Below are 18,926 nucleotides of genomic sequence, written 5' to 3'. Positions count from 1 at the left end.
CAATCCATCGCTCTACCCTACCCTAACCTTAACCTTAACCCAGAGAGATGGCCCAGCCATTTCATTGCCCAACGATGTCATGACCACCGCCTCAGAAGGTAATGCAAGCCAAGAGTTCTAGTGAAATGATATCCCGCCCCCCACCCGAAAATTTCTGTGCAGAATCCAGATGAAAACACAGAAGCAAAATGGTGGGAAAGAGTCCACCCATGTTGCTTTGCCTCTCTGGTTACAAAACATGTATCTTCATGAACATTGACGTGTTAACAGCCTGTCATTTCTAACACGTGGTTTGTAGACCAAAAACGTTATGGAGAGAAATGTTTGAAAGGCCCTAGAACCCTTTGTCCTGAAACACACACCCAAGATGATAAAAGCCTACAGGATGAATGCTGCTCAGTGGAAGGTGGCGAGACTTGTGTCCTTTCATTTGCACAGTTGGCCCAGCATGCCAATTGTGATCCTTCTTGAGCCAAGAACAGTTATCCACACTTTGGTTACAACCCATCCTGACTACTGCCATGCATTTTACATGGGGCTACCCTCTAAAGTATCCTGAAATTGTGGAGTCCTTGGTGCTCTCTGTTTGCTTGCAGATGTTTCATTACCCACCTCACTCGCACTGATGATGCTACCTAGTCAGGTAATGAAATGTCTACAAGCAAACAGCCAAGCTCAGAGAGCACCAAGGACTCCACAGTTCGACCCTGAACTACAGATATTCCCTTCTAGTGTCCTGAAACTGCAACAGCTGCAGAACATAGCAGCCAGGCTGCTGACGGGTGCAAGATACAAGGATCATGTGGGGCTGTCCTGAAGGATCTGCATCGGCCTCCTGTATGTCATTTAACCATCGAAGCCCTAGATGGCTTAGAGGCAGGTTATCTATGAGACTGCTCTCCTGCTACCAACCTGAGTCACTTTGTGTGAGATGGGTGGCTATAGAAATGCAATATATAATCTAACCAACAAACAAACCTCCCCAGGAGAGGCCCTTCTGAAGATGCTTTCTTAGTAATGTTGTGAGTCAAACTGAGTGTATATTTGTCATTTTCTCTAGGTATGCCAACTGAAGGAATACAAAAATTGTTGCAAAGCCCCTTGGGTTTCTGTGAGAGCTTCACACCTAGGATATTTCAGCAGCTGCTTTGAAATGCAGGAACCCAGAACAAGGGTCCTTTGTTTGGTGTCAAGCTCCCACCGATGGCACAAGAAGCAAGCTGAACCTTGGGCAGATGTATCAACCCCTTGCCCCTTTTCCCCCTTGCCCGCCCCCCCATCCCTGGTGAAGGAGAGAGATCCTACACACCCAGCACATCTTCAAAAGCTTTCCTGAGTTCCTGTGGATTTTCCATCACAAAGACATGCCGTTCCCCTGTCTTCTTGGATGCAATCTCATTCATGGCACTCCAGTCCACTTCAAGGTTTCCAATGCCAAAAACATAGATATCTGAATGAAACAACAACAGGACATGTTTTCACAGGACAGCCTGGAAGGGAAGATGGGACAGTCCCCAAATCTGATCAACAGGGGTTCTTTCAGATTCATTAAGCCGGTTAATTAGCAGCGAAATGCAAGAATGAACGGGTCGGATGCATTAAAAGCCGTAGGAAATAAGAAAATAAGAACTTAACCTTTTAGAATTCATTTTGAGGGAAATTAAGCAGATGGGGAAGATTTCCAGCAAACATGAGAGGAACACAGCTGGGTTTTATACTGTGTTCTATGAACCCTGAGAAGGTTTGCAGTGACCTAGAATTTTATTACCATTTCTCTGCGGGTTGCCCAGGAAAATACCTTAACTGAAATTACTTTTCCTGGAGAGATGCAGGAGCAAATATATTTTCTATTTTCAATTATTTCTGCATGAGATACTAGCATGACTTTTTAAAATTTGCTCCTGCGGCTTTCCAGCAGCACCTTTTTCAACGGCTCTCTTTCTAGTGTGTTAATCATGGATGAGCTGCTAAATTTCCTACTTCCATATCGGCACGAACTGGCAGCACATCTCCTGGGTTTTAGACAGGAGTTGCCCCTAATCTTACATCTCCTGGGAGCATTTGCAAGGAAGCCATGTCCTGGACAGCCTTCCCCAAATGTTCCCTGAAAATGGAAGTGGTGCTTCACGTGAAGCCTGATCTCAGCTCTTCATGATGACCCTTGGATTTTGCGAGAGATTGAGACAGCAGAGGTGGGGAAAAGAAGTTTGGTTTATCTAGAAGAAGCCATTCAGAAGAAGCAATGCAATCCAGATGTGAGAGACAACCTGGGAAAAAAGGAGAAAAAAATGACTTCTTCTATATTGATCGTATTGAGTGATCATATTTATTATCGATCATATTTATATAGCTGCCCATCTCACAAAAGAGTGATTCTGGGTGGCGTACAACGCTCAATTAAAAACCCATAAATACATATAAAACAATCATTAAAACTATAAAAACGATAAGAAACACATAAAAGAGGAGAGTTCTCTATTAACTATATTAACTGTAGTAAGGGAGCTATTGCAAAATCTCCCCGGTCCCCTGGGAGCCCCAGGCCTGGTCACAAGTTTTGAGGGACTTGCAGAACGTTGAGAGGGATGGAGCTAATCTCACTTCCTGGGGGAGAAGATTCCACAAGGTGGGTACCATGGCAGACAAGGCCCATCTCCTGGGACCTGCCAAATGGAATTCCCTGACAGGCGGGACCCACAGCATGCCTTCTCTGGCAGACCTGATGGGATAGGCAGATGTAATTGGGGAGTGGTGGTCCCTCAAATAACCCAGCCCCATGCCATGAAGGACTTTAAAGATCAAAACCAGCACCTTGAATTGGACCCAGAAGCAGACTGCCAATCAAAAAATGATTTCTTGAGGATCTCCTCATAACAATCAGAGAAAATCAAGTCTTGTGGCTTCATAAAAACAAACCCATTTATTTTGCATCATGTCGTTGACTCTAGTCCACAACAGCTAAGCTACTGTATACTATGATAGGTTTTCAGTTGAGCAGTAGTTTGGTCTGCTTTAGGAAAACAAGACTCTTGAGGGGGCTCTCGCTGTCACAAAATAGTCCAATGATTCTCTTGAAAAATCAAGCATGATTTTCTTGACTCACCGAGATAATCTTTTCGGTTTGCTCTCACATTCACAAGGTCTTCTATCTGGCGCACTGCAGTTTTGGGAGAACCTCCAAGATTGGATTTCCCTTAAGACAACAAAAAGGTTAGAAGACAAAATCGGAGAGCAATTCCCAGCTCATGTGCTAAGGCAAAACAAGTGGGGCAAGAGGAACAATTTGTGGAAAATTCAGAGATGATCATACTGAACTGGTATGCATGTTCTTAAATGAAAAAAACAAACATGCAAGTTAAGGAAAATGGAGACATGGCATAATTCCTGGGCAGCATGGAGATCATAATCAGGCAGGCCTCTGACTATGTTAAAAACAAGTGGTACGGGAACTTTTTAAAATCCATTTGATCTATAGGCTGGAGCTTGGCTCTGAAACACATGGCAGCCTTGCTTTATACCAAGTCAGACTAGTTCTCCATCTGGTGGAAGCTTTTCAAGGCCACAAGATGTTTCCATCACGTTCCCAGGTGGTCAAAAGAGGGGATCAAGAGAGGGATGGTCAAAAGAGCTCCTCTTAGAACAGGAGGGGGGAACTTTCTGTAGTCAAGGACTGCACTCCAAAAAATGGGTCCTGCTGATGTAACTTTCCCTTTCTGTCACATTAAAATACACGCACACAAACACACACATAAAAACTTGGCAGCAATTTTTGAAAGTTTTCTGCAAGGGGGCAAAGCTTTGGGGAAGGACAGGTGGGGTACCACATCTTATATTAATTCTGAATTTATGAGGATCTAGTTCCTCCCCCCACCCACCCAAAAAAGCTTGGGTGACTGGAAGAGAATCAGAAAAATGGACTGTCCTCCTCATCTACTATTCCTCAACAGAGTCCAACCCTCACCCTCATCCTCCTTTAAGCTTCTCTTTCCCCTTGCCATGGTTCCCATGTAGCTAAGCTGCAACAACAATGGGAAGAAAAGAGGTGGATTTTCTCTTTTCTCTGACATCCTGGTCTCTCTCTCATATTGGTAACCCACTGAATCAGTCATGGATATCCAGTGGTTTACAGTAATAGAAAACGTCATACAAGTGGGGGGGGGGGAAACCATAAATAATTAAAACATCCATAGTAAAGACATATAAAATAAGTTCACCTGATTCCAGTGGAACCCATGATCCCCAATATAAGCCAACCAAATTAAAATAACATCAATTGCTAAAAGTTCATAGTCTTCAACACTAAGTTTGGCAATTCTGGGAGAGCGAGGGGGATGGAAGAAATAGTGTTGCTCAAGGGCTTCAGAAATTACAGAGCGAACTACATCTTCCTCTTCCACATCCACTCAGATGGTTTAGCAATCCCAACACTATAGCACATGGCACGAGGACAAATTTGATTCTCCCAAGGTTTCTCCTGGGAATCCACGGATGGCTTGCCTTCACTGCTGCTTTTGCTGTTGGAATTATTTTAGTGGTGGCTGGAACAACTTTTGGTGGGAAGAGTGATGGAGACAGGAAAGCCACCAAAGTTCATTGTCAAGTCCAAGACCGTTGGTTGTATCTCGATTCCTACTTGATGCTGGGGACTGAATGTGGATATTTCTTCATTCAATGCATGTACTCTGTCACTGAATTAGGGCCCTACCCCTTTGACTGCCTGCAATTATCAAGGTAGAGAGTCCTTTATCATACCCAATGTTTTCTATCAGTTGTTGGCCAAGGAAGCCTCGTGCCTAGAGATTATCTACCTTATCCTAAGTCAATAATGCCGCTTACAACAGCGCTGGCTAGATGGTAAATGGTCTCTCCCCAGCCCCCAGCCCCCCAAAAGGACTTTCAATCTCCCCATTTCTCCTCACCATCTGTGAGCAGAATGGTGGCGTGGCGGACTTTGCTCCACTGGTCTTTGGAAACGGCTTCTTCGTTAATCATCATCCAGTAAACAGAAGTAAGGGCTGCGTGAATGTTGGTTCCAGTCGCATTGCCGTGATCTGCAAAAAGGGTTCAATAGTCTTGAGAGTTCTTCTTTTTTTAACCACATTTTCTCTAAGGTGTGAGATACTTTAAAATATAAATGCAGAATACAAAACGACAATATCCCAGCACAATGCAGGAGGCAGCAAGCGGGAACTACAATCGATAGCATTCCCCAGGGCTTTGTTGATTTCTTCTATTCATATATGAAAAGAGTGGAGAATGCTATCCTTGGGCATGGATGAATAAGAGTGCTGCCATAGATTTCATTAAGCATCTAGACCATCACACTTTGCAGTGGGGTGAATGCTGCTATGAAAAAAAATCGGGCTCATCTTTTTTCATGCAAAAATCCTCAAAGCAAACCAACCAGTTTGGTCCAGCAGGATGGATACACTCTGGATCCCATTAGTTGAAGAACATCACCTTGCAGGACCCCGGAAACACACCTTCTCTGCTGCGATTGCTGTCCTCTGGAATGATCTCCCCCGTCCCGAGATTTGTGGGGCTCCCTCCCTTTCGTTGTTTGGGAAATTGTAGAAGACCTGGTTGTTCTCCCAAGCCTTGGGGACAGGGGGATTGTGGGGCCCCCTTTTGATTGTACTTTGTTTTCTTTCGGCTTGGTTTAATTTGTTTTTGTTTTTATATTTTGCTCTTCTGCTTTGTGGAATTGTTCTTGTAATAAATTGGTAAGGTAAGGTAAGGTAAGGTAAGGTAAGGTAAGGTAAGGTAAGGTAAGGTAAGGTAAGGTAAGGTAAGGTAAGGTAAGGTAAAATAAAATAAAATAAAATAAAATAAAATAAAATAAAATAAAATAAAATAAAATAAAATAAAATAAAATAAAATAAAATAAAACAAAATAGAAAACTATGCTTCTGACTGTGTGGAAACAGCAGTACTCTGGTTATATTTTACTAAAGTGCTCAGAGACGGTAGATTTGCATTTTAAAGACCTGCACTGCAGAGATTTATCCATCAATGATAAGTGGATTCATTTCAAAGAATGAAAATCTGGTAATATATATTTAAAGAAAAGATTCAGGTGCCCTTTACGTTAATGGTTTAGTAAATTAGGGGAAGATAACTTACATATCTCTGTAGGCTAGGAGACGTTGTAAACAGCTATGCCATTTTCTGTGGATTTTTTATTTTATTTTATTTTTTATTTTATTTTTTATTTTAATCTCCCAAACCAATATAATGTTCTACTAACACAGACACTGAGAGCCAGTTTGGTGTCAGGGTTAAGGCACCAGGCTAGAAACAGGGAGAGTGAGTTCCACCTTAGGCACGAAGCCAGCTGGGTGGACTTGGGTCAGCCCCTCTCTTCAGCCCTAGGAAGGAAGCCGTAGCAAACCAAATCTTGCCAAGAAAACTGCAGGGACGTGTCCAGGCAGTTGCCAGGAGTCAAGGCAGACCAAAACAAAACAAAAATACAGGCACTAAATCAAACAGGCGTTTTATGAATGTTCTGTGGAAGGGAGATGAGGAGGACCGTATTTTGGTGAGGTTTATACCTGTAGCTGGGAACTTCAAAGTTTCTGGTTTTTGCATTCTAGCAAGATTTACCTAAAAGCTTTTTCCTTCCTTAGTCAGTCCTGTGCTAATCTTTTTTCCCTCAAACACAATTCCTGTTGGTAGACAACATTAACGAACACAGTGCCATATTCACTGTATTTATAATACAATCACACAGCAGTGTACGCTGTTGTAATTCCGGGGGAGATACGGTGGCGTTTGAAAGATTACCCTCTGTTTTAGCCTTTGTTTTCATAACACAAATGCACGTAGTAAGCCCCAGACATACTATCTCCGTGCCACTACAGCAGGGTTCCTCAACCTCAGCAACTCTAAGATGGGTGGACTTCAACTCAATTCTGGGAGTTGAAGTCCACCCATCTTAAAGTTGCTGAGGTTGAGGAACCTTGCACTACAGGACAAAATCACAGCATCAGTTTTTCTGTCTTCTCTAGGACTATCCTATCTGGGCTGCCAACATCTGGATGACCACCACTGTGTGGTCTGCATTTTTGAGATGGTAGCCCAAATGGATATGATAGCCCAACTTTCCAACAACTCATAGGCCAAAGGCAAGGTTGACTTGACTGGCTTCCATAACAGCAAGGCAGCAAGATTTTGGGAATGGGTGGGAAGGAAGCACACGAGGCAAAACAAATGGTCGAGGCTTGAAGCAAGCATCCAAGCTTTTCTTCATTCTCTTGATGGCTGCCAGCACAAATTAAGTTTACTTCCAGGACAGCTATCTGATGTTGGACATGTCCTTCTAGACAAAAATCCAAAAATCCTATGTATGTGTATGCGTGAGTGAGAAAGAGAGCAGGGAAAAAGTATGAACATGATATTGTATATGTGTATGAGACATTTGTGGGTAAGGGGAGAGTCTCTCTATACAATGACACAACGACGTGGGGCTTGCATCATAAACTTGCATCAGACACTTGCCTGTTTTGACCACTCCCCCCTCTGAGACACCACTGATAAGAAGCAATATATAAATATTTTAATTGAAAAAAGATATGTCTGTCTGTCTGTCTGCCTGCCTGCCTGTCCGTCCATCTATCCCCTCCCTTCCTTCCTTCCTTCCTTCCTTCCTTCCTTCCTTCCTTCCTTCCTTCCTTCCTTCCTTCCTTCCTTCCTTCCTTCCTTCCTTCCTTCCTTCCTTCCTTCCTTCCTTCCTACCAAATTTATAAAGCCACCCAACTCATGACAACTCTGGGTGACGTACAGAGATATTGGCAAAAAAATACAACATGCAAACTGGTCTAAGTGACTACCTTTGTAATTCATATTCTTTTTCATAATGTCAAGCACCAGATCTGCATCTTCAGCTGCATTGTCCTCAATGTTGACAATTGTCTTGGGCTGGCTGGCATAAGATATGACTGAGAACTTGACCGGAACTTCAAAGCTAGCAATCTGAGGAGTGAAGAAAAGCAAAAACACAAAAAAAGAGGATTACATTTTGGAGAACATCCAATAAATAGATAATTTTCTAACTAATCACCATTAAAGAATCTTTTTCCATATGATGTTTTTCTACCAAGGTCCCTGCATTTCACTGTAATATTTTGCAAAGAATTCTGAGGCATATTCCATAGCACTCCCTCAGTTGATATGAAGCAGGACTCAGGTCCGCTCAGTTTCAAGGTAGCCTGAATTGATCAGGAATACACAATAGTCCTGGGAGAATCAATTGTGTTGAGCAATCCCTCTTTCAGGAAACGCTGGTTGCCCTCCTATCAAAGCATCTGAAGTTTTGCTTTTCTATAGTCAGCAAGCAGAATTATAACATTAGTTCTACGTAGCGCATTTTTCTATCATGTTTTTACATGACTAAATCCCATTCAGCAAAGGTATAACTTTCAGCAAAAATATAACTTTACTGAGATCAAAGGTATAACTTTACTGAGACCAGTGGCCACTGGCAATTCACCAAAGGTGTCCTATCATGTTAATTAAAAGTTTCCTTCTTGTAGGCTCAGTCTGTTTGATGTTTTGTGCTTCAACCCAGCAGATGGAAGATTAGCAATGAATTCACTCTTAATTAGTCAGCTCCAAGTCCCCACTGCATGGCAGGAGAAGAGCTTCTAAATATAGGTAGGCATGCTTGGATATTTATTACACTGATATCCCACCACAATCAAACAACTCTCAATGGTTATTTTCTCTTGGAATTTTGACAGCATGCACAGATACTCTCATAAATTTGTTGCCAGGGTTAGGCTTGGCTATTTGCAAAATGGCTGCCCCAGTGGTGTTAAACAAACAGGTAATCTGTTCTCTTCCAGTTTTCCTAGCCTTCAAGGATCCTCTCTTCTACAGGTACTCCTCGTTATCTGACTACAGGATGGACCAAAATTTATGTCACTAAGCAATTTGGTTGTTAAGAGAATTGTCACATGACTGGAGTTGATTTTATGACCTTTTCTACAACAGTTGTTAAGTGAATCACTGCGATCATTAAGTGAATCCAGCTTTCCCAATGGACATTTTTGCTGGAATTCACTTAACAACCATGTGATTCGCATAATGAACATGTGATTCGGTTAACAACCATCATAAAAAAGGTTGCAAATTGTGATCATCTGACCCCAGGGGGTGGTGTGACAGTTTGCAATGGTCATAAGTGCAAGTACAGGTCATAAAGCACTTTTTCCAAGGCTGCTGTAACTCCAAATTGTCATTAAACGTTATTAAGCGAGGACTACCTGTATACCAAGTTGCCCTTCTTGGCCTCCCCATCTTTATATAGGTGGGGAAACTTCCAAACAAAACACCAAGCTGAAGTCTCCCAGGTGGACCCTGGAAAGATTCTTATAAACTCTTCTTCCCAATCTAGTTCCCTCGAGCTGTATAGGTTCAACTCCCAGAATTCTTAATAATGATCAGGTCAACTGGGGAATTCTGGGAGTTAAAGGCCAAACATTTGGAGGGGGTCCAAGTTGGTGCAAACTTCAAAATAAAGATGCAAAAGGCTGGTGCTTTTTTTGACAGCTTGTCAAGTTTCCCTCTTGTTTTTAATTAAAATTATCCAAAAATATACATAAAAGATGGCATAGCTGAAGTACAGAGCTGGCCAGCTGCCCATGGAGATTTTCATGAATACCATCTGGCGTAATGGATTTTTTTTCCTTTTCATTATTTTACAGTGAAGTAGCCGACTTTAGGCCACAGCTATTAAAGGGCAGAATGCTGCAAATGGCTCATTTTTGCAACAAAGTTTGGGAAAATCATTTGCATTTTCTGTTGAAGTTGAATCCTGTTGAATTTTCTGTCAAACTAAAGCAGGATATTCTTTATATTTACTGAAAAGGATAGGATTAGCTGTCCATGTTTGTTTGTGTGTCATATTAAGGATTGGAGTCACTAATACATTGATAATTTGGGGGTCAGCCAGTCTTTGCATTGTTCTTAGAAAATCCTCTTAACAATACACCAGCAGCTGAATATGCAAGAATGGAATCCAATGTTTTGCTTTGACCTCCCAGCCCTATTTCAAAACTGGCTTTTAAGGCATTTCCTCCTCGCAACATTCAAGGTGTCTGTACTGCAAACTTACAACAACTGAATAGGTGTGATCACCCCTCAAGGAAACCCATGAATCCGTGTTTCTCAAACTGGGCAACTTTAAGACGTGTGGACTTCAACACCCAGAATTCCCCAGCCAGCATGCTGGCTGGGGGATTCTGGGAGCTGAAGTCTTCATGGCTTAAACTTGCTAAGGTTGAGAAATACTGCTATAAATGGTAGTTCCAACATGATCTTCATCAACCTCTTAAATTTTGGAGGACACCAGGGCACTAAAAGAGGGCCCATTCAGTATTGATTAGGAACCAGATGTAGTTTTGTTCTTAATTAATTAAATGCCAGATGCAGGAGGAGATTTCCAATGGGATTGAAGCATGCAATGAATCAAAGGCACTTGCAGAATTGAGTGCTTTTGGCAAAATGAGGAAAGCGGTGTTGCGTTGTTGCACCATTAGTTCAACCTGACATGCCCACAAAAGGGGAGGAGTTTGCTTTCATCGTTTGTCCCCTCCGGGGTGTCCACAGATGAAGTAAAAGAAGATGGTTGACACAACTCCGCGATCAAAGACCCACCCCTTTGCCCGTGCAGTGACATCACATGCATGTACAAAGGGGTGGGGCTTTGATTGAATAGTTGCAACCACTTTCTTGATTCTTTTTATTCTCCCCTGAAGATCCTGCTCCTCCTCCTCCTCCTCCTCTATTAAATGCATGCCATCTGACTCTCAACAACTCTGGCGGCCCACAACAATCAAATAAAGAAATTACGATGCCCTTGTGCTCCCCCTTGATCCCTCCAGCAAACGGTTCTGTAGTGAATGAAGGATCAACTTTTCTTTTCTCACTCCGATGCCTATAAAAATCACCTCCCCCTACCCCAGCAATTAGCTAAAACTTTCTGTTGGCACCAACAGATATTTATTTTCTAAGTTGATTTACCGTACTAGTAGGGAAGGGGTGATTACTTTAGGAATGCAGTCAGGGAAAGATGGTTTAAGACCAGATTACCTACAGGACCATCTTTCTCCTTTGCTTCTGCCTGATCAGTAACATCTGGATCCCAGCTGTAAAGCACACATATGAGTTCTATGGGATGTACTTCTTGACAGCTGCACCTGCCCTGTGGAACAGCGTGCCCCAAAGTCCATACGGCTTCAATCCCGTTGGTCTTCCATAAAGACCTGACTCTTTCAAGAGGCCTTGGAGTAGAGTGGAGTGATGCTCCTGATGGTGGTTGGTGGTGGAGAAGACATCCATATCAGTTATCTTTCCCAACACACAACTATTCTTACTTGATGAAATAATCCTACTGGGTAAGCTGCTGTCAAGTCCACCAAGTCCAAACCCCAGTCTAGAAGAATTCTCGTGAAACCAGGCCTGGTTCAGATAAATGCTCCTTTATTGGTTGGTACATGCAGCTTGAAGCAAAGCATTGCTAAAACTAAAGCCTGTGTAAAGTTCCCTCTACTTATTCCCCCCCTTACTACATTGGCGCCAAAATCCTTTCTCACAGAATGGTGGCCTTGTGCATTCCTCCCATTGATAACACAGTTCTTCCCAGCCTTCAGACTACCACCGGTTTTGTCTGCATTCAGGTCTTACTGTAAAGTCCCATATCAGTTTGAGCGCCTCTCCATGGCATAGCAATAACTCAAACACAACTATAAACTACCATTCCCCCCCGCCCCAGATACAAATGGCAGAATCAAATCAAGCAAACACCCATTGATTGCTATATCTTTTTAAAATGACATTTGATTGATGCAGGTTCTGACAGCTGCCTAGAGCCCCTTAGTGCAGGGAGTAAGGAAGATGACCTTGACAGAGATACGCAGGATCTGTTGCATTGGCAAAAGGGGCTGAACCATTTTTTAAGTCCAGAGTAAGAAGAGAACACTCAGAAGGGGCTCAGACAGATGCCTCCGTAATTCAGTGGAATATAAGGAGGAGGAGGAAGCACAGCACAATCAGACTTGCAAGATTCTGTTATTATAGCCAATCTCAGTCAAAGGAGTTTTAGCCTTCCTGTGGAGTAGTTTTCCTCTGTGGTACCTAGTGGAGCTGACACTTACAGATTGAGGCAGCATGCAGATTGACAAATAAATAAATAAACCAACATAACCGACTCGTGTACTCTAGTCTTGGTGAAGATCCCTCTCTCACTTCCAGCATTTTGGGATTTAATTTTGTACACACTCTGATCTGGTTGTTTATCGTATGATGAGCCTGGGTTAGACCTTGATGACCATTATGTTCAAATTAGTTTACATTTGCAGCATAAACATGCTGGATGTCATGAGTAATCACCGCCTCCCACTTTTTTATCCAAGTCATATCTACAGAAACTCACCCTGATGATAATTTGGCTTACAGCATTTTTAAAAATAGCAAAGTTACGTTCAGTAACGCTGTGAGAAGCATCCACAAGGAAGTAAACATAGAGGAAGCTCTCTTTGGTCAGTATAAGTCTTCGGCCTAAAGATGAAGCTGGAATGGAGAAGAAAGAAATTATTACTTTCCATCCTAGGCAAACAAACCTGCTTCTTCTGATACCAGATACCAATGGATGGAAAGTAGTAGCAAGGAACTGCAGGCCAGAGGTATCTACGATGTTTCAGAGGACTTCTCAGTCATAGTGCTTGTCCTCTGGAACCCCATTCAGCCCCGAGATTCATACTGCTCCCATCTTGACCCTATTTAAGTGAATCCTTAAAACGTGGCTCTTGGGTTAAAGTGGATGATGGATTCCTTGTGGTTTGTCTTGACCTATTAGATGGCTGATGGTTTCTCCAGACTTTCTTCTTTTTGGATTAGGTACATTTTTGTTTTTATTATCTTATTTGGTAAGCTGCTCGAGTTATGACAGATTGAGTTATGACAGTCTATATTTTTCATCAATCAATCAATCCATCAATCAAATATGCCATCACTTATTGAGGATTTTTGAGAATAGACCAAGAGCTGTATGACAAAGGACCAAAAGTTGCCCATCTCTGCCTTAAATGAACTTAAGTTTGATGAACCATTCCACTGCTGGTGACAAATTATGAAAAAATGTGTTCATTTTGGCTTCTCAAAATTTTCTAGCTCATTTGAGGATACCACTGCCCAGAGGATCATTGGTTGCCCTCTCCCCTCTTTGGAAGAACTTTATAGTTCCCGCTGCCTTAAGAAGGCTCAAAATATTCTTAAGGATCCATCCCACCCAGGACATTCTTTTTTTGAACTATTACCATCTGGCAGACGGTACAGGATAATGAAAACAAGGACCAATAGGCTGAAGAATAGCTTCTATCCTAGAGCTGCAACTATACTGAATTCTATCGTATAGTGCAGTATTAATGTAGCATCAGGGGTTGTGCAATATGGAATGTGAAGGTTGTGTTATATGTGTTTTATGTGTGTTATGTTTTATGGTTTTTTATACTTTTAAGCTGCACTGGGGTGGCATTAATTTCATTGTACAAGTTGTACAATGACAATAAGGATTTCTTCTTCTTCTTGAGGACATGGGCTGACCATTGCAAGGTTGTAGCACCATTTTCAAACTTCTAAGGTTTATTCTCTCTCTTTCTCTCTCCCTGCTACTACAAATGACGTTTGTAACTATGTTGGCAGTTTAGCCACCTCCCTTGGATCTCTTCCACAATAATCCAGACCTGGCATCATTCCTAGACTTTAAGCAATGCCAAGTGAGGTGCCTGCATCCAGTTGGCTCAATCCAGATAGAGGCCATCTTCACTGCACTGCAGGAGAATCAGATGACTGTGCAGAACGTTGTGGTGGTGCTCTCTGCTTCTGGAAGTCTTCTCTCCCCCATCCCCACCCCTTTATCTTGATACTCATTTGCATGAGTTATTACATGCTACGTATATTTACTGGGAAAACCTAATGGCCTATTTTCCTGCTGTCCAGAAAGTACCACAAGAAAACAAAGCCTGGGCATGAGCGAATCATAATTAAATATTTGTTTCAATCTTCTGTCTTCATGAAGAAGGATAGGCAGACCCTAATTTACATATCTTTGATGGCAAATGACAGTCCCATCAAATCTAAGGGATCCGAATCTGGCTACTTTTGCTCCTGCTAGGGAAAAAAATGGGATTTCCCTGTTTTTGTCCTGCCATTTCTGCAGGATTACAGTCTAGTATTTTGTTAATATGTGTGCATCCCTCATTTACTGATGAGATCGCAAGATTTTGGCTCTTTAAAAAGTGTTTGGGGATAATGGTCCCTGCTTTCCTATGTTACTATGTGACAGGAACACGCTTAGCAGAGACCGGATCGGCCCCAAACATCTGGCAACCAGCTTCAAAGAAGCAGTGATACATAACTCATAGAAATTGAGAGGAAAAACCTGGATGTGTGCACACAGAGGCCTGCCCAATCAACCTGTACCTCCTCCTCCTTCTTATGCTCCAGGTTGTCAGGGGTTTTTTTGCAACAACTAAGCTCCAGGTTGTTGGAATGCAAACCTGAGGAAGGTTGTCTTTCCGAGTTCCCACATGTAAACACCATTTCCCAGGCACGTTTATTTATTTAGTAGACTTATATGGCTGCGCATCTCAAATGAATGACTCGGAGCAGCTAACAATATTACCAACAATACAAAACAAATACAAAAACATAACCCCTTAGCAGCCAGAAGAGGATAAAAGCCAACAAGCAATCAACATCACCAAGCAACTGGCTCCGTCTCACACCCGAGGCTCCGGGTTCAAGCACAGAGCCACGGCTTCAGAGACTCATGGAAGGCCAACAGGGACAGGGCCAATCTAATGTGTAGAGCAGGGTTTCTCAACCTTGGCAACTTGAAGATGTGTGGACTTCAACTCCCAGAAATCCCCAGCTAGCATGCTGGCTGGGGAATTCTGGGAGTTGAAGTCCACATATCTTCAAGTTGCCACGGTTGAGAAACACTGCTTTGGAGCCTCTTAGAGCTCCGTACGCCTCTTCATAACCAACCAACCAAACTAAACCAAGAAATGGCAAAATGACACAAAGTTAAGGATCGTGCAAATTTGTTTAATATTCAGACAAACCCAAAGTATGGATGGCTTTAATAAAGAATTAGACCAATGCATGGAAAACATGTCCATCGATCAGCTAAGATAATGAAACAGAATGTCCAAGCTGAAGCAGCAGACATCTGATTCTTGGACCCAGAAGGCTCTGGCTGTCCTTAACGAGGTTGCAATCAACTTTCAGCCTCAGCCAGAAGAAAGCTTATTACTAGCTGTAATTTCAACCCAAATATTTCAAGACAAATTCACTGCAGCTTAAGCAACCGCAGTGAACCTGGAAAAGCACACCCCAATCACTCACCAACATCATGCAATGAAGGTCAGCCATCTCAGGCACCTGGTTTTTGCACAGGATAATCACCATCCCGGTGGTGTCGAGACCTCGACGCCCTGCCCGGCCTGCCATCTGGATGTATTCGGCTATTTGGATGCGGAAGAAAGAGAGATACGTGGCTGGCTGCTAGTAACCACCACTGCCATCAAATAAGGGATAGACACCCAGAAGGAAAACAACACAAACTTCATTCTTGCCTGAGCACGGCTGACAAATGAGACCTCATCTCTGTATGCTCTGCTAGAATGTTATCCCTTTTGCCTCTTGTCATATAGGGGCCCGCCGCTAAAAAGGACAAGCTATTTTCACTTTCCTTTGGGGAGGAAACCAGCATAGTTGTGCTGCTGTTGCTGTATGTACGTTCCTGGTCTCAAAGTGGCCAAAAAATATCATAAGCAGACAGAATGAATTGGCCGGATGCTATTTTATCTACAAGACATATCAGTGGCTCTAGGAGATCCCTGAGGGATGTGCCATCTTTAAAGGTTTCACGGCAGACAGTGACAAGATAAACAGTCAGCTAAGACAAAAAGCTGGAGGAGGGAAGAGGGAGATGATGTGCAAGAGAAGGGCAGATAGATGTTTTGTCTGTAGAAGATCTGGTCATCCTACTTACCAACCCACCCACCCCCCTCCCAAAAAAGGCTCATCATGAAACACGCTCCTCCACTCCTACCTGGCACCAGGTCCCGGAAATTAGCACCATCATGTTTACGTACTGAATTGAAAACCACAGTCCTTGCTGGCATGTTCACCCCCATGGCGAAAGTCTCTGTGGCAAAGAGGATCTAGACCAGAAGGGAAGGAGAAAGATGAAGAGATTCCACCTGCCCCTCCTGGCAATTGCCAGAATGGCTTATAGGAGCCTTCTTCAGCCTGACACTTTCCAGAGGGTTATGTTTCTTCTCTGTAGTCCTCCAGCCAGATGACCAGGGATTGTGGGAGTGTTCCAACCACCTGGAGGCACAAGATTGGGGAAGTCTGGTCTATGGGACATACCTTGACAAGGCCTTTGCTGAAAAGCATCTCCACTACCTCCTTGAGGATGGGCAGGATGCCACTGTGATGTACCCCAATCCCACGCTTCAAGAGGTCTACCATGTGAAGAACCTGAGGGGAAAAACCCACAGGTTAGTTTTCTAGTAACCATGTTGTCCAACTGCCAACTTAATTTCATGCTGAAATCCAGGGCTGGTGGTAGAAAAGACTTCGTACATTTCTCATTATCCCTTCTCCTTAACTTCTGTCCCTGTGATGGAATGGAATTATGAAGGCCAGGCTCAGGGAGATAAGCGTGTTCTTAGTTGACTGCAGGAGTGTGGGAAGTTCAAGAGGATGAGGCTGGCACCTCCCTGAGGAATTCACGGTGTTGTGGCTGGCTGGCTTGGGAGCTAGGGTTCAGTCTGGGGAGATTCTGTCTAGAGGTTGTAGCTAATAAACACAGCAGAACTGAATTTGCATTGTCTCTTGGAGTTCTTTGGGCTAAACCTGACAGTTCCTCTTCCTCTTGGCAACCATTGAGGCCCTGTGGCTCAACTCCCACACCGGCTACACTGCAAAGCTGTGGTTAGCATGGAAGCGTTTTCGTCACAGCGATTGCGAGAGAACGTGAAGGCGACCACCGGCAGTTGGTCCTTCTTGCGCAGCATCTCAATGAGGGACAGCCAGATGTTCTTGTCCTGGGGGAATGCCAGAGGTTTGCTCCAGGACTAGATTCTCACCCCACCTTCTTCTTCTCTTTCAATGTAATGCTCCCTTCCTCACCACAGATGAGAGCATGGGGAGACATCCATAAATCTGGATACACCTCTTGGGATATTATTTTAACTGACTCTTTTTAGGCAAGGAAAGGATTAAGCCATCGGCTCATATTTTGTCCACCGATACAAACTCCTACCCGTATCAAACTTAATCCAGCCCACCTGGCCTGGCCCAGCTCCTAGATGCATTGGCTGTTTGGCCCCAAAGGTCTGGGAATGCTTGCTAGCTCGATCCTTTTTGGCATCTACAGCATCATAATACCTGAAAGGTTAACAGAGGGAGAGGACGCATGAAAGGGATGTTATTATACATAATAGAGAACATCTAGGTCAGGCTTCCTCAACCTCAGCAACTTTAAGATGGGTGGACTTCAACTCCCAGATTTCCCCAGCCAGCCATGCTGGCTGGGGAATTCTGGGAGTTGAAGTCCACCCATCTTAAAGTTGCTGAGGTTGAAGAACCCAGATCTAGGTGACATATTTTTCCTATGTTGCAAAAAAACTGACTAATGCAGGCTGTCTTGGCCATGAGCTGGTAGAGCTTAACAGGGGATTTAACACACACACACACACACACAGAGCTCTCAGCTGCTACTAGTCAACACAGCTATAGCAGACTCTAGGATCAGAGCAGGCAAGATCAAGGAATGCTTTCAAGTCCACCTAGATCTGTACAGCTGTAGAGGACCTTGACAGGCACGCAGGATCCGTGGCCTAGGCCAAAGGAGCTGATGCATTTTTTTAAGTCCACAACAGCGAGATAACATTCGGAAGCGGCTCAGGCAGACCCCTCCCTAATTAACTGGAGCGTAAGAAGGAGGAGGAGGTAGAGCACAATCAGACTTGCAAGATTGATGTCAGCCCCACCAGGTAGACCAGACCAAGAAATCAACTCCACAGGAAGGCTAAAACTCCTTTTATTGGGATGGGCTTGAATAACAGAATCTTGTACCTCCTCCTCCTTACAATTCAGTGAATTCAAGAGGTGTCTGTCTGCGCCGCTCCCAAATGTTATCTCATTCTGGACTTAAACATTCCTTCAGCCTCTTTGGCCTAGGCAACAGTTCCTGCATACCTCCATCAAGATCATCTTCTTTAAGCTCTGGAACAGCCCTGCCTTGAGGGACAATAGTCATCTGTTCTGGATACAATTGTCCTGCAAAGAACATCCGTGCCACTTTTCCCAACGTGGCACCCTCCAGAATTCCAAGAATAACCACATTAATATTAGATAATAAAACAGCCACTTCAGTAATTGATACCCATATCATGAAAGACCGGAACATTGGTTACTAGCACTTGTGGGATTTTTCTAAATCAGGCACCAATACACTGGGTATTATACCCCTGGATTTGCAAAAAAATGGAAGGGAGTGATTTCTATTCCCCCTAGGAGCAATATGACCAGAAACCATGGTCAGAAACTATAGGAAACCAGCATCCCATGGAGGGCAAAGGTGTTCTACGGCAGAAACAGGGGACATTTTTGCAATTCCCTATAATCTCCTTCTGAGCACAACTGCTGAGAAATCAAAAGTATGCTTGCCCAGCGCTTGCACTATAAACACTGAAATAGGCTTAAGGCTTTAAAAACAAAACTAAAAATGAATTTGGAATTCCCCGTACCAAGGTTTCTCAACCTTGGCAACTTTAAGATGTGTGGACTTCAACTCCCAGAATTCCCCATGCTAGCTGGGGAATTGTGGGAGTTGAAGTCCACACATC

The 18,926-nt window shown here is 43.4% G+C and overlaps 1 protein-coding gene across 1 annotated transcript in view; it reads right to left on the bottom strand.

The window, feature by feature from the left end:
* LOC103064504 (superkiller complex protein 2-like) overlaps window positions 1-18,926 on the bottom strand; it is a 42,836-nt gene that overhangs the window by 14,304 nt on the left and 9,606 nt on the right. Inside the window, 9 exon segments of the mRNA XM_088134814.1 lie at window positions 1,310-1,450; window positions 3,104-3,193; window positions 4,920-5,051; window positions 7,830-7,971; window positions 15,409-15,527; window positions 16,118-16,229; window positions 16,441-16,600; window positions 16,996-17,120; window positions 17,364-17,463. Of these exon segments, the coding sequence (XP_087990940.1) occupies window positions 1,310-1,450; window positions 3,104-3,193; window positions 4,920-5,051; window positions 7,830-7,971; window positions 15,409-15,527; window positions 16,118-16,229; window positions 16,441-16,600; window positions 16,996-17,120; window positions 17,364-17,463 (1,121 nt within the window).

The sequence above is a fragment of the Python bivittatus genome, unplaced genomic scaffold (genome assembly GCF_059951505.1).
Source record: "Python bivittatus isolate LINGU-HERP-01145 unplaced genomic scaffold, Pbiv_v1 ctg000150_np1212, whole genome shotgun sequence".
Lineage (NCBI taxonomy): Eukaryota > Metazoa > Chordata > Lepidosauria > Squamata > Pythonidae > Python > Python bivittatus.
This window is presented reverse-complemented; position numbering and strand designations above follow the sequence as displayed.